Here is a 13,463-nt window from a genome sequence, read left to right as displayed (position 1 = left end):
TGTGGTCCCAATATACAAAAAGGGTGACAGACAAGAGGCACTGAACTACAGGCCAGTGTCCTTAACTTGTATACCATGCAAAGTGATGAGAAGATTGTGAGAAGAAAATCTAGTAACACATCTGGAGAGAAGGGACTTCGTGACAAATCGCCAACATGGGTTCAGGGAGGGTAAATCTTGCCTTACTGGCTTAATAGAATTCTACGATTCAGGTGACAAAGATTAATCAAGAAAGAGAAGGCTGGGCAGACTGCATTTTTTGGGACTGTCGGAAAGCCTTTGATACAGTCCCCCATAAGAGGCTGGTACATAAACTGGAGAGACAGGTAGGAGTAACTGGTAAAGTGCTCCAGTGGATAGGGGAATACCTAAGCAATAGGAAGCAAAGCGTTACAGTGAGGGGTGAGACCTCAGATTGGCGTGGTCACCAGTGGAGTCCCACAGGGCTCTGTACTCGGTCCTATCCTGTTTCTGGTATACGTGAACGATCTCTCGGAGGGTATAGACTCATTCCTCTCAATGTTTGCTGATGATGCCAAAATTATGAGAAGGATTAAGACAGAGGACGACTCCTTGAGGCTTCAAGAAGATCTGGACAAACTAAAGGAATGGTCGAACAAATGGTTGTTAGAGTTTAATCCAAGCAAATGTAATGTAATGAAGATAGGTGTAGGGAGCAGGAGGACAGTTACAAGGTATCATTTGGGAGAAGAAATTCAACACGAGTCAGAGAGAAAGAAAAACCTGGGGGTTGATATCACGCCAGACCTGTCCCCTGAAGCCCATATCAAGAGGATAACATCAACAGCATATGCAAGGTTGGCTAACATAAGAACGACATTTAGACACTTGTGCAAAGAATCATTCAGAACTTTGAATACCACCTATGTCAGACCATTTTGGAGTATGCAGCCCCAGCATGGAGTCCATATCTAGTCAAGCATAAGACCAAACTGGAAAAAGTTCAAAGGTTTCCCACCAGACTAGTACCCGGGCTGAGAGGTATGAGCTACGAGGAGAGGACTACGGGAATTAAACCTCACGTTGCTAGAAGACAGAAGAGTTAGGGGTGATATGATCACCACATACAAGATTCTCAGAGGAATTGACAGGATCTTCTTCGGTTATCTTGAGATGATTTCGGGGCTTTTTAATGTCCCAGCGGCCCGGTCCTCGACTAGGCCTCCACCCCCAGGAAGCAGCCCGTGACAGCTGACTAACACCCAGGTACCTATTTTACTGCTAGGTAACAGGGAGCATCGGGTGAAAGAAACTCTGCCCATTGTTTCTCGCCGGCGCCTGGGATCGAACCCAGGACCACAGGATCACAAGTCCAGCGTGCTGATAAGATAGATAAAGACGGGCTATTTAACACAAGGGGCACACGCACTAGGGGACACAGGTGGAAACTGAGTGCCCAAATGAGCCACAGAGATATTAGAAAGAACTTTTTTAGTGTCAGAGTGGTTGACAAATGGAATGCATTAGGAAGTGATGTGGTGGAGGCTGACTCCATACACAGTTTCAAGTGTAGATATGATAGAGCCCAATAGGCTCAGGAACCTGTACACCTGTTGATTGGTCGGTTGAGAGGGCGGGACCAAAGAGCCAGAGCTCAACCCCCGAAAGTGCAAAATAAGTGAGTATAGGTGAGTACACAGAGACAGACACACAGAGACAGTGACACATAGAGACAGTGACACACAGAGACAGTGACACACAGAGACAGTGACACACAGAGACAGTGACACACAGAGACAGTGACACCCAGAGACAGTGACACACAGAGACAGTGACACACAGAGACAGACACACAGAGACAGTGACACATAGAGACAGTGACACACAGAGACAGTGACACACAGAGACAGTGACACACAGAGACGGTGACACACAGTGACGGTGACACAGAGACACAGTGACACACAGACACAGTGACACACAGAGACAGTGACACACAGAGACAGTGACACAGACACAGAGACAGTGACACACAGAGAGGGTGACACACAGACACAGTGACACACAGAGACAGTGACACACAGAGACAGTGACACACAGAGACGGTGACACACATGACACAGTGACACACAGAGACAGTGACACAGACACAGAGACTGTGACACACAGAGACAGTGACACACAGAGAGGGGTGACACACAGAGACAGTGGCACACAGAGACAGTGACACAGAGAGAGAGTGACATACAGAGACAGTGACACATAGAGACAGTGGCACACAGAGACAGTGGCACACAGAGACAGTGACACACAGAGACAGTGACACACAGAGACAGTGACACATAGAGACAGTGGCACACAGAGACAGTGACACACACAGAGACAGTGACACACAGAGGCAGTGACACACAGAGACAGTGACACATAGAGACAGTGACACACAGAGCAGTGACACACAGAGACCGTGACACACAGAGACAGTGACACACAGAGACAGTGACACACAGAGACAGTGACACACAGATACAGTGACACACAGAGACAGTGACATACAGAGACATGCAGTGACACATAGAGACAGTGACACACACAGAGACAGTGACACACGGAGACGGTGACACACAGAGACAGTGACACACGGAGACAGTGACACACAGAGACAGTGATACACAGAGACCGTGACACACAGAGAGACAGTGACACACACAGAGACAGTGACACACAGAGGCAGTGACACACAGAGACAGGTGACAGACAGAGACAGTGACACACAGAGACAGTGACACACGGAGACAGTGACACACAGAGACCGTGACACATAGAGACAGTGACACACACAGAGACAGTGACACACACAGAGACAGTGACACACAGAGACAGTGACACCCAGAAACAGTGACACACAGAGATGGTGACACACAGAGACAGTGACACACAGAGACAGTGACACAAACACAGAGACAGTGACACACAGAGACAGTGACACACAGAGACGGTGACACACAGAGACAGTGACACACAGAGACGGTGACACATAGAGACAGTGACACACACAGAGACAGTGACACACACAGAGACAGTGACACACAGAGACAGTGACACAGAGAGACAGTGACACACAGAGACAGTGACACACAGAGACAGTGACACACAGAGACAGTGACACACAGAGACAGTGACACACAGACAGTGACACATAGAGACAGTGACACACAGAGACAGTGAGACACAGAGACAGTGACACAGACACAGACACAGTGACACACAGAGACAGTGACACCCAGAAACAGTGACACACAGAGATGGTGACACACAGAGACAGTGACACACAGAGACAGTGACACTGTCACGTGGGGGTGGCGGTCCGGGGCTCTGCTAACACTCGGCTGCTAGGGGCTCAAAGGCCCAAATACTCAGCCCCTCCGACTCCCTGGATTCACCGGAGTCTCCTTGGTCACACAAGAGAGGACCAACAATGCCCACCTCCGCAGGTCTTTGCTTCCACCACAAAGGGGTGCCACTGATTCACCCTGGAAGCCCTTCAGTCAAACACGGGGAAACTGCTGTTAACAGTTCCGGCCTAGACCCGTGGGGGAGTGAAGGAAGACTCAGGCTTACCTATAACCATAACCTCCCTGAGTCTTGCCTGCCAGACAAAAAAGTTTGCAGGGAACTCCTTTCCCGCCTGTCTTCTCTATCTTCCTCTTAGCAAGGTCGCCAGCTGGGTTATTATATCTACACCCCAGCAATGCAGTTCAGTGGGTGTATTATATATTGTTTGTAGCCAGAAATGTATGCTCATAGAGAAATATCATAAATGGAGGCACACTCAAACACAGTAATAAAATGTGTGGATTTACTGATGCAAATTACATGAACACACACACACAATCACAAGTAATACATGAATATGGAATATGGATAATGAGTCTGGAGATCGTTAGCCTCTTCTTCCACGACCTCCAACACTCCTTCAACTGGGCAGGAAGACAGGAGTCTCACACTCTCACAGGAGGGCCTCTTCACCACGTCGGCGCCTCTTCTTCACTGTCTTGCCATCCATACACACTGTCCTCTCTGACAGTCCTGGACTCAAGCTGCCTTTCAGCCTATTCTACTATTAAAGTAATCAAGTCTTGCTGCCACATACACAAGTAAATATTGTGGCCTAACTAGCCTACTCATACAAGGGGTAATGGGAGGGAAAATGATCTACCTTACATTCCTGGCTCACGACGCCTGTCCCTCGATGGTGTGAGGTTCCCACTCTTCCTTGGGTCGATCCTTGACGATCCAGGACGTTCCACAGGTCCTCAGGTGTCGTGAAGCCTTCGCGTCGTCGCCGTTCCAATCCCTGAGATTCAGCTGCCCCAATCCTGGTTCATCGATGGGCGCTGAGCTAATCACTATTTTTCCCCACACTCGCCTCTCCCACAGGGCGTTGCTCCTTGTCCTAGGCACGGTGTCGTCCTTCCTAGATCCTCAGTGGATGTGACCCCAGTCACAGCTAGGCCTGCTCGCCCACCTTCCAGACCTCAACGTCCAGCCAGCGGCGCCGCCCAGCGTCGTCGCCGACTATTTTCCAAGTTTGGCACTTCTCTGCTCACTGAACTTGGTTCCTCTTTTGCTTCCCAGAAGCGCAGGGTCTCCAATAACTATGATGGGCTGCGATGGCCAGCTCACTCCACTGAACAAGGCTTGCAGAGCCTCCAATCCTTGAGAACAGACCGAGGCGCGTCCTGTCGCTTCCAAGGTCAGATCCACTCTGACGTTGGCCCGGGGCACTCGGTGACGTTATTACGGGCCCTGATTGGTCGCCCGCGACCTACGTCGGCCAATCCGCGATCGGCAATGTCCCTTCCAAAAGGTCATATCTGCCGTAGGGGATACCGTTTCATTTTATAACAGGGCGCCAATTTTCCTTTATTTACAACTTAAAATATAACTTCCTTCCCTTAACTGGCAGCCGGTCTGGTCGCCACATATATCATTAGACTCCCTAAACCTCAGAGAATCAGTAGGGAGAGCTGATATGACTCTTATAAGCCGGCAAACGAAAGAAATAGGAGAGGGCACCGTAACGACACACAGAGACAGTGACACACAGAGACGGTGACACACAAATACAGTGACACACAGAAACAGTGACACAAACACAGAGACAGTGACACACAGAGACAGTGACACACAGAGACGGCGAAACACAAAGACAGTGACACACAGAGACAGTGACATACAGAAACAGAGACACACAGAGACAGTGACACACAGAAACAGTGACACACAGAGACAGTGACACACAGAGATAGTGATACACAGAGACGGTGACACACAGACAGTGACACACAGAGACAGTGACACACAGAAACAGTGACACACAGAGACAGTGACACACAGAGACAGTGACACACAGAAACAGTGACACAGACACAGTAACACACAGAGATAGTGACACACAGAGACGGTGACACACAGAGATAGTGACACACAGAAACAGTGACACACAGAGACAGTGACACACAGAGACAGTGACACAGACACAGTGACACACCGAGATAGTGACACACAGAGACGGTGACACACAGAGATAGTGACACACAGAAACAGTGACACACAGAGACAGAGACACACAGAAACAGTGACACACAGAGATAGTGACACACAGAGACGGTGACACACAGAGACAGTGACACACAGAGACAAGTGACACACAGACTCTCTCTCTCTCTCTCCTCTCTCTCTCTCTATCTCTCCTCTCTCTCTCTCTCTCTCTCTCTCTCTCTCTCTCTCTCTCTCTCTCTCTCTCTCTCTCTCTCTCTCTCTCTCTCTCTCTCTCTCTCTCTCTCTCTCTCTCTCTCCTCTCTCTCTCTCTCTCTCTCTCTCTCTCTCTCTCTCTCTCTCTCTCTCTCTCTCTCTCTCTCTCTCTCTCTCTCTCTCTCTCTCTCTCTCCTCTCTCTCTCTCTCTCTCTCTCTCTCTCTCTCTCTCTCTCATCTCTCTCTCCTCTCTCTCTCTCTCTCTCTCTCTCTCTCTCTCTCTCTCTCTCTCTCTCTCTCTCTCTCTCTCTCTCTCTCTCTCTCTCTCTCTCTCTCTCTCTCTCTCTCTCTCCTCTCTCTCCCTCTCCCTCTCTCCCCCTCTCTCTCTCTCTCTCTCTCTCCCTCTCTCTCCCTCTCTCTCTCTCTCTCTCTCTCTCTCTCTCTCTCTCTCTCTCTCTCTCTCTCTCTCTCCGTCTCTCTCTCTCTCTCTCTCTCTCTCTCTTCTCTCTCTCTCTCTCTCTCTGCCCCCCTCCTGGCAAACCCTATCAAGACATAGTAAGAACAGGGACAAACATGGCAGTGGGGGACTTCTAAGAGAACAGGGAAAAGTCAGTGTGACCAAATGATGGAAGTGTTTGCCCTGGTTTTGGAGGATATCAGAAGGGAGATGCAGGATATGAATAATACAATAAGCAACCTGCAAAGCGAGCTGACAGCAGCAAAAGAGGAGATTAAAACACTTAAAGAGAACAATACTGAGACGGAGGCTCAGATAATCATCCAAAGAGAAGATGAAAATGGTTCTTTGGAAGGGACTGCAATAGTACAAGCAACATTTGCGGAAATGATAAAAAAGAACAAGGAAGTAATGTCCACAGTGAGGGAGGTAGCCATGAAAGCAGCCACCTCGCAGGAGGCAGCAAAGGCCACTAGTCAGCTGCTGGAAAGAAAAAGATCAGTGGTAGTTGTGGGTAATAAAGAGCAGGAAGGCTCTAATAGGACAGAATGGAATGATAAGGACAGAGCAGCAGCGAATGAAATACTAAGGAGGCTCGAGATGGAAGGGACTGAACATAGAATTGAGAAGGTTTTGAGGATGCGCTGGTACAACAAGGGCAGAGACCATGTGTTAAGGATAGTGTTTGCAAACGAGACCACAAAGGAAAAAATTCTAACAAGGAAGTTCTAACCTGCAATATGTGGTAGAATTCTCTAAGAGAGAACAGCGTCTCTCGCTAGTAGGAATGGATCTGGACTACTAATCATGGGGGATTTCAACCACGGGAAGATTGATTGGGAGAACAGAGACCGGCATGGAGGACCAGATACATGGAGAGCTAAGCTGCTGGATGCGGCAACAAGAAACTTTCTTAGCCAGCATATCAAGGGACCGACAAGAATGAGAGGGGAGGATGAACCAGCTATGCGTGATCTGATATTTACCCTTAATGAGTGGGATATAAGGGAGGTTAAGATGGAAGCACCCCTTAAGAATGAGTGATCACAGTGTATTGATCTTTGAGTACTTGGTAGAGCTAGGACTTATCTCCCCCCCAAAAAAAAGCTAGAAAACAAAAGACTGGCATACCGAAAGGGGAATTACCAGGTGATGAGAAGTTTCCTGAGGGATATACCATGGGACACAGACCTCAGAGCTAAGTCGATACAAGACATGATGGACTATGTCACCCAAAAGTATCAGGAGGCAGTAAACAGATTTATCCCGGCCCAAAGGGAAAAATCCGAGAAGCAAAAGAAGAATCCATGCTTTAACAGGGCGTGTATGGAAGCAAAGGCACTGAACAAAAGGGCGTGGAGGAACTTCCGAAATAACAGAACACCAGAAAGCAGAGAGAGATACCAGAGAACCAGGAATGAGTATGTTAGTGTGAGAAGGGAAGCAGAGAAAAATTATGAAAATGATATAGCAAACAAAGCCAAGACCGATCCAGAGCTACCACTGTCACATCAGGAGGAAAACATCAGTGAAAGAACATGTAATGAAACTAAAAACAGGCGAGGACAGGTATACAGAGAATGACAAAGAGGTGTGTGAGGAACTCAACAAGAGGTTCCAGGAGGACTTCACAATAGAACATGGTGAGGTCACTGCGCTAGGAGAGGGGGCAGTAAACCAGGCGGCCTTGGAAGGGTTCGAAATTACGAGAGATGAGGTCAAGAGACACCTGATGGATCTGGATGTGAGAAAGGCTGTTGGTCCAGACAGGATCTCACCATGGGTATTGAAAGAGTGTGCAGAGGTACTCTGCTTGCCACTCTCCATAGTGTATAGTAGGTCACTGGAGACGGGAGACCTACCAAAAATATGCAAGGCGGCTAATGTGGTCCCAATATACAAAAAGGGTGACAGACAAGAGGCACTGAACTACAGGCCAGTGTCCTTAACTTGTATATCATGCAAAGTGATGGAGAAGATTGTGAGAAGAAATCTAGTAACACATCTGGAGAGAAGGGACTTCGTGACAAATCGCCAACATGGGTTCAGGGAGGGTAAATCTTGCCTTACTGGCTTAATAGAATTCTACGATCAGGTGACAAAGATTAATCAAGAAAGAGAAGGCTGGGCAGACTGCATTTTTTTGGACTGTCGGAAAGCCTTTGATACAGTCCCCCGTAAGAGGCTGGTACATAAACTGGAGAGACAGGTAGGAGTAACTGGTAAAGTGCTCCAGTGGATAGGGGAATACCTAAGCAATAGGAAGCAAAGCGTTACAGTGAGGGGTGAGACCTCAGATTGGCGTGGTCACCAGTGGAGTCCCACAGGGCTCTGTACTCGGTCCTATCCTGTTTCTGGTATACGTGAACGATCTCTCGGAGGGTATAGACTCATTCCTCTCAATGTTTGCTGATGATGCCAAAATTATGAGAAGGATTAAGACAGAGGACGACTCCTTGAGGCTTCAAGAAGATCTGGACAAACTAAAGGAATGGTCGAACAAATGGTTGCTAGAGTTTAATCCAAGCAAATGTAATGTAATGAAGATAGGTGTAGGGAGCAGGAGGACAGTTACAAGGTATCATTTGGGAGAAGAAATTCAACACGAGTCAGAGAGAAAGAAAAACCTGGGGGTTGATATCACGCCAGACCTGTCCCCTGAAGCCCATATCAAGAGGATAACATCAACAGCATATGCAAGGTTGGCTAACATAAGAACGACATTTAGACACTTGTGCAAAGAATCATTCAGAACTTTGAATACCACCTATGTCAGACCATTCTTGGAGTATGCAGCCCCAGCATGGAGTCCATATCTAGTCAAGCATAAGACCAAACTGGAAAAAGTTCAAAGGTTTCCCACCAGACTAGTACCCGGGCTGAGAGGTATGAGCTACGAGGAGAGACTACGGGAATTAAACCTCACGTTGCTAGAAGACAGAAGAGTTAGGGGTGATATGATCACCACATACAAGATTCTCAGAGGAATTGACAGGATCTTCTTCGGTTATCTTGAGATGATTTCGGGGCTTTTTAATGTCCCAGCGGCCCGGTCCTCGACTAGGCCTCCACCCCCCAGGAAGCAGCCCGTGACAGCTGACTAACACCCAGGTACCTATTTTACTGCTAGGTAACAGGGGCATCGGGTGAAAGAAACTCTGCCCATTGTTTCTCGCCGGCGCCTGGGATCGAACCCAGGACCACAGGATCACAAGTCCAGCGTGCTGATAGATAGATAAAGACGGGCTATTTAACACAAGGGGCACACGCACTAGGGGACACAGGTGGAAACTGAGTGCCCAAATGAGCCACAGAGATATTAGAAAGAATTTTTTTAGTGTCAGAGTGGTTGACAAATGGAATGCATTAGGAAGTGATGTGGTGGAGGCTGACTCCATACACAGTTTCAAGTGTAGATATGATAGAGCCCAATAGGCTCAGGAACCTGTACACCTGTTGATTGGTCGGTTGAGAGGCGGGACCAAAGAGCCAGAGCTCAACCCCGAAAGTGCAAATAAGTGAGTATAGGTGAGTACACAGAGACAGACACACAGAGACAGTGACACATAGAGACAGTGACACACAGAGACAGTGACACACAGAGACAGTGACACACAGAGACAGTGACACACAGAGACAGTGACACACAGAGACAGTGACACACAGAGACAGTGACACACAGAGACAGACACACAGAGACTGACACAGAGACAGTGACACACAGAGACAGTGACACACAGAGACAGTGACACACAGAGACGGTGACACACAGAGACGGTGACACAGAGACACAGTGACACACAGACACAGTGACACACAGAGACAGTGACACACAGAGACAGTGACACAGACACAGAGACAGTGACACACAGAGAGGGTGACACACAGACACAGTGACACACAGAGACAGTGACACACAGAGACGGTGACACACAGACACAGTGACACACAGAGACAGTGACACAGACACAGAGACTGTGACACACAGAGACAGTGACACACAGAGAGGGTGACACACAGACACAGTGAGACACAGAGACAGTGACACACAGAGACAGTGACACACGGAGACAGTGACACACAGAGACCGTGACACATAGAGACAGTGACACACACAGAGACAGTGACACACACAGAGACAGTGACACACAGAGACAGTGACACAGAGAGAGAGTGACATACAGAGACAGTGACACATAGAGACAGTGGCACACAGAGACAGTGGCACACAGGGACAGTGACACACAGAGACAGTGACACACAGAGACAGTGACACATAGAGACAGTGGCACACAGAGACAGTGACACACACAGAGACAGTGACACACAGAGGCAGTGACACACAGAGACAGTGACACACAGAGACAGTGACACACAGAGCAGTGACACACAGAGACCGTGACACACAGAGACAGTGACACACAGAGACAGTGACACACAGAGACAGTGACACACAGATACAGTGACACACAGAGACAGTGACATACAGAGACATGCAGTGACACATAGAGACAGTGACACACACAGAGACAGTGACACACGGAGACGGTGACACACAGAGACAGTGACACACGGAGACAGTGACACACAGAGACAGTGATACACAGAGACCGTGACACACAGAGACAGTGACACACACAGAGACAGTGACACACACAGAGACAGTGACACACAGAGGCAGTGACACACAGAGACAGTGACACACAGTGACAGTGACACACAGAGACAGTGACACACGGAGACAGTGACACACACAGAGACAGTGACACACAGAGACAGTGACACCCAGAAACAGTGACACACAGAGATGGTGACACACAGAGACAGTGACACACAGAGACAGTGACACAAACACAGAGACAGTGACACACAGAGACAGTGACACACAGAGACGGTGACACACAGAGACAGTGACACACAGAGACGGTGACACATAGAGACAGTGACACACACAGGGACAGTGACAAACACAGAGACAGTGACACACAGAGACAGTGACACAGAGAGACAGTGACACACAGAGACAGTGACACACAGAGACAGTGACACACAGAGACAGTGACACACAGAGACAGTGACACACAGAGACAGTGACACACAGAGACAGTGACACCCAGAAACAGTGACACACAGAGATGGTGACACACAGAGACAGTGACACACAGAGACAGTGACACACAGATACAGTGACACACAGAGACAGTGACATACAGAGACATGCAGTGACACATAGAGACAGTGACACACACAGAGACAGTGACACACGGAGACGGTGACACACAGAGACAGTGACACACGGAGACAGTGACACACAGAGACAGTGATACACAGAGACCGTGACACACAGAGACAGTGACACACACAGAGACAGTGACACACACAGAGACAGTGACACACAGAGGCAGTGACACACAGAGACAGTGACACACAGAGACAGTGACACACAGAGACAGTGACACACGGAGACAGTGACACACAGAGACCGTGACACATAGAGACAGTGACACACACAGAGACAGTGACACACACAGAGACAGTGACACACAGAGACAGTGACACCCAGAAACAGTGACACACAGAGATGGTGACACACAGAGACAGTGACACACAGAGACAGTGACACAAACACAGAGACAGTGACACACAGAGACAGTGACACACAGAGACGGTGACACACAGAGACAGTGACACACAGAGACGGTGACACATAGAGACAGTGACACACACAGAGACAGTGACAAACACAGAGACAGTGACACACAGAGACAGTGACACAGAGAGACAGTGACACACAGAGACAGTGACACACAGAGACAGTGACACACAGAGACAGTGACACATAGAGACAGTGACACACAGAGACAGTGAGACACAGAGACAGTGACACAGACACAGACACAGTGAGACACAGAGACAGTGACACCCAGAAACAGTGACACACAGAGATGGTGACACACAGAGACAGTGACACACAGAGACAGTGACACCCAGAAACAGTGACACACAGAGATGGTGACACACAGAGACAGTGACACACAGAGACAGTGACACTGTCACGTGGGGGTGGGCGGTCCGGGGCTCTGCTAACACTCGGCTGCTAGGGGCTCAAAGGCCCAAATACTCAGCCCCTCCGACTCCCTGGATTCACCGGAGTCTCCTTGGTCACACAAGAGAGGACCAACAATGCCCACCTCCGCAGGTCTTTGCTTCCACCACAAAGGGGTGCCACTGATTCACCCTGGAAGCCCTTCAGTCAAACACGGGGAAACTGCTGTTAACAGTTCCGGCCTAGACCCGTGGGGGAGTGAAGGAAGACTCAGGCTTACCTATAACCATAACCTCCCTGAGTCTTGCCTGCCAGACAAAAAAGTTTGCAGTAACTCCTTTCCCGCCTGTCTTCTCTATCTTCCTCTTAGCAAGGTCGCCAGCTGGGTTATTATATCTACACCCCAGCAATGCAGTTCAGTGGGTGTATTATATATTGTTTGTAGCCAGAAATGTATGCTCATAGAGAAATATCATAAATGGAGGCACACTCAAACACAGTAATAAAATGTGTGGATTTACTGATGCAAATTACATGAACACACACACACAATCACAAGTAATACATGAATATGGAATATGGATAATGAGTCTGGAGATCGTCAGCCTCTTCTTCCACGACCTCCAACACTCCTTCAACTGGGCAGGAAGACAGGAGTCTCACACTCTCACAGGAGGGCCTCTTCACCACGTCGGCGCCTCTTCTTCACTGTCTTGCCATCCATACACACTGTCCTCTCTGACAGTCCTGGACTCAAGCTGCCTTTCAGCCTATTCTACTATTAAAGTAATCAAGTCTTGCTGCCACATACACAAGTAAATGTTGTGGCCTAACTAGCCTACTCATACAAGGGGTAATGGGAGGGAAAATGATCTACCTTACATTCCTGGCTCACGACGCCTGTCCCTCGATGGTGTGAGGTTCCCACTCTTCCTTGGGTCGATCCTTGACGATCCAGGACGTTCCACAGGTCCTCAGGTGTCGTGAAGCCTTCGCGTCGTCGCCGTTCCAATCCCTGAGATTCAGCTGCCCCAATCCTGGTTCATCGATGGGCGCTGAGCTAATCACTATTTTTCCCCACACTCGCCTCTCCCACAGGGCGTTGCTCCTTGTCCTAGGCACGGTGTCGTCCTTCCTAGATCCTCAGTGGATGTGACCCCAGTCACAGCTAGGCCTGCCCGCCCACCTTCCAGACCTCAACGTCCAGCCAGCGGCGCCGCCCAGCGTCGTCGCCGACTATTTTCC

General features: G+C 49.0%; 1 protein-coding gene across 1 annotated transcript in view; it reads left to right on the top strand.

Annotated features, from left to right (window-relative positions):
* The first annotated feature begins 6,337 nt into the window (after positions 1 to 6,337).
* The window catches only part of LOC138354442 (keratin, type I cytoskeletal 18-like), a 16,462-nt gene continuing 9,336 nt past the window's right edge, over positions 6,338 to 13,463 (top strand). The window contains exon 1 of the mRNA XM_069308633.1: positions 6,338 to 6,580. Coding sequence (XP_069164734.1) covers positions 6,338 to 6,580 — 243 coding nt within the window. The remainder of the gene's footprint in view (positions 6,581 to 13,463) is intronic.

This window comes from Procambarus clarkii, chromosome 63, assembly GCF_040958095.1.
Source record: "Procambarus clarkii isolate CNS0578487 chromosome 63, FALCON_Pclarkii_2.0, whole genome shotgun sequence".
NCBI lineage: Eukaryota > Metazoa > Arthropoda > Malacostraca > Decapoda > Cambaridae > Procambarus > Procambarus clarkii.
This window is presented reverse-complemented; position numbering and strand designations above follow the sequence as displayed.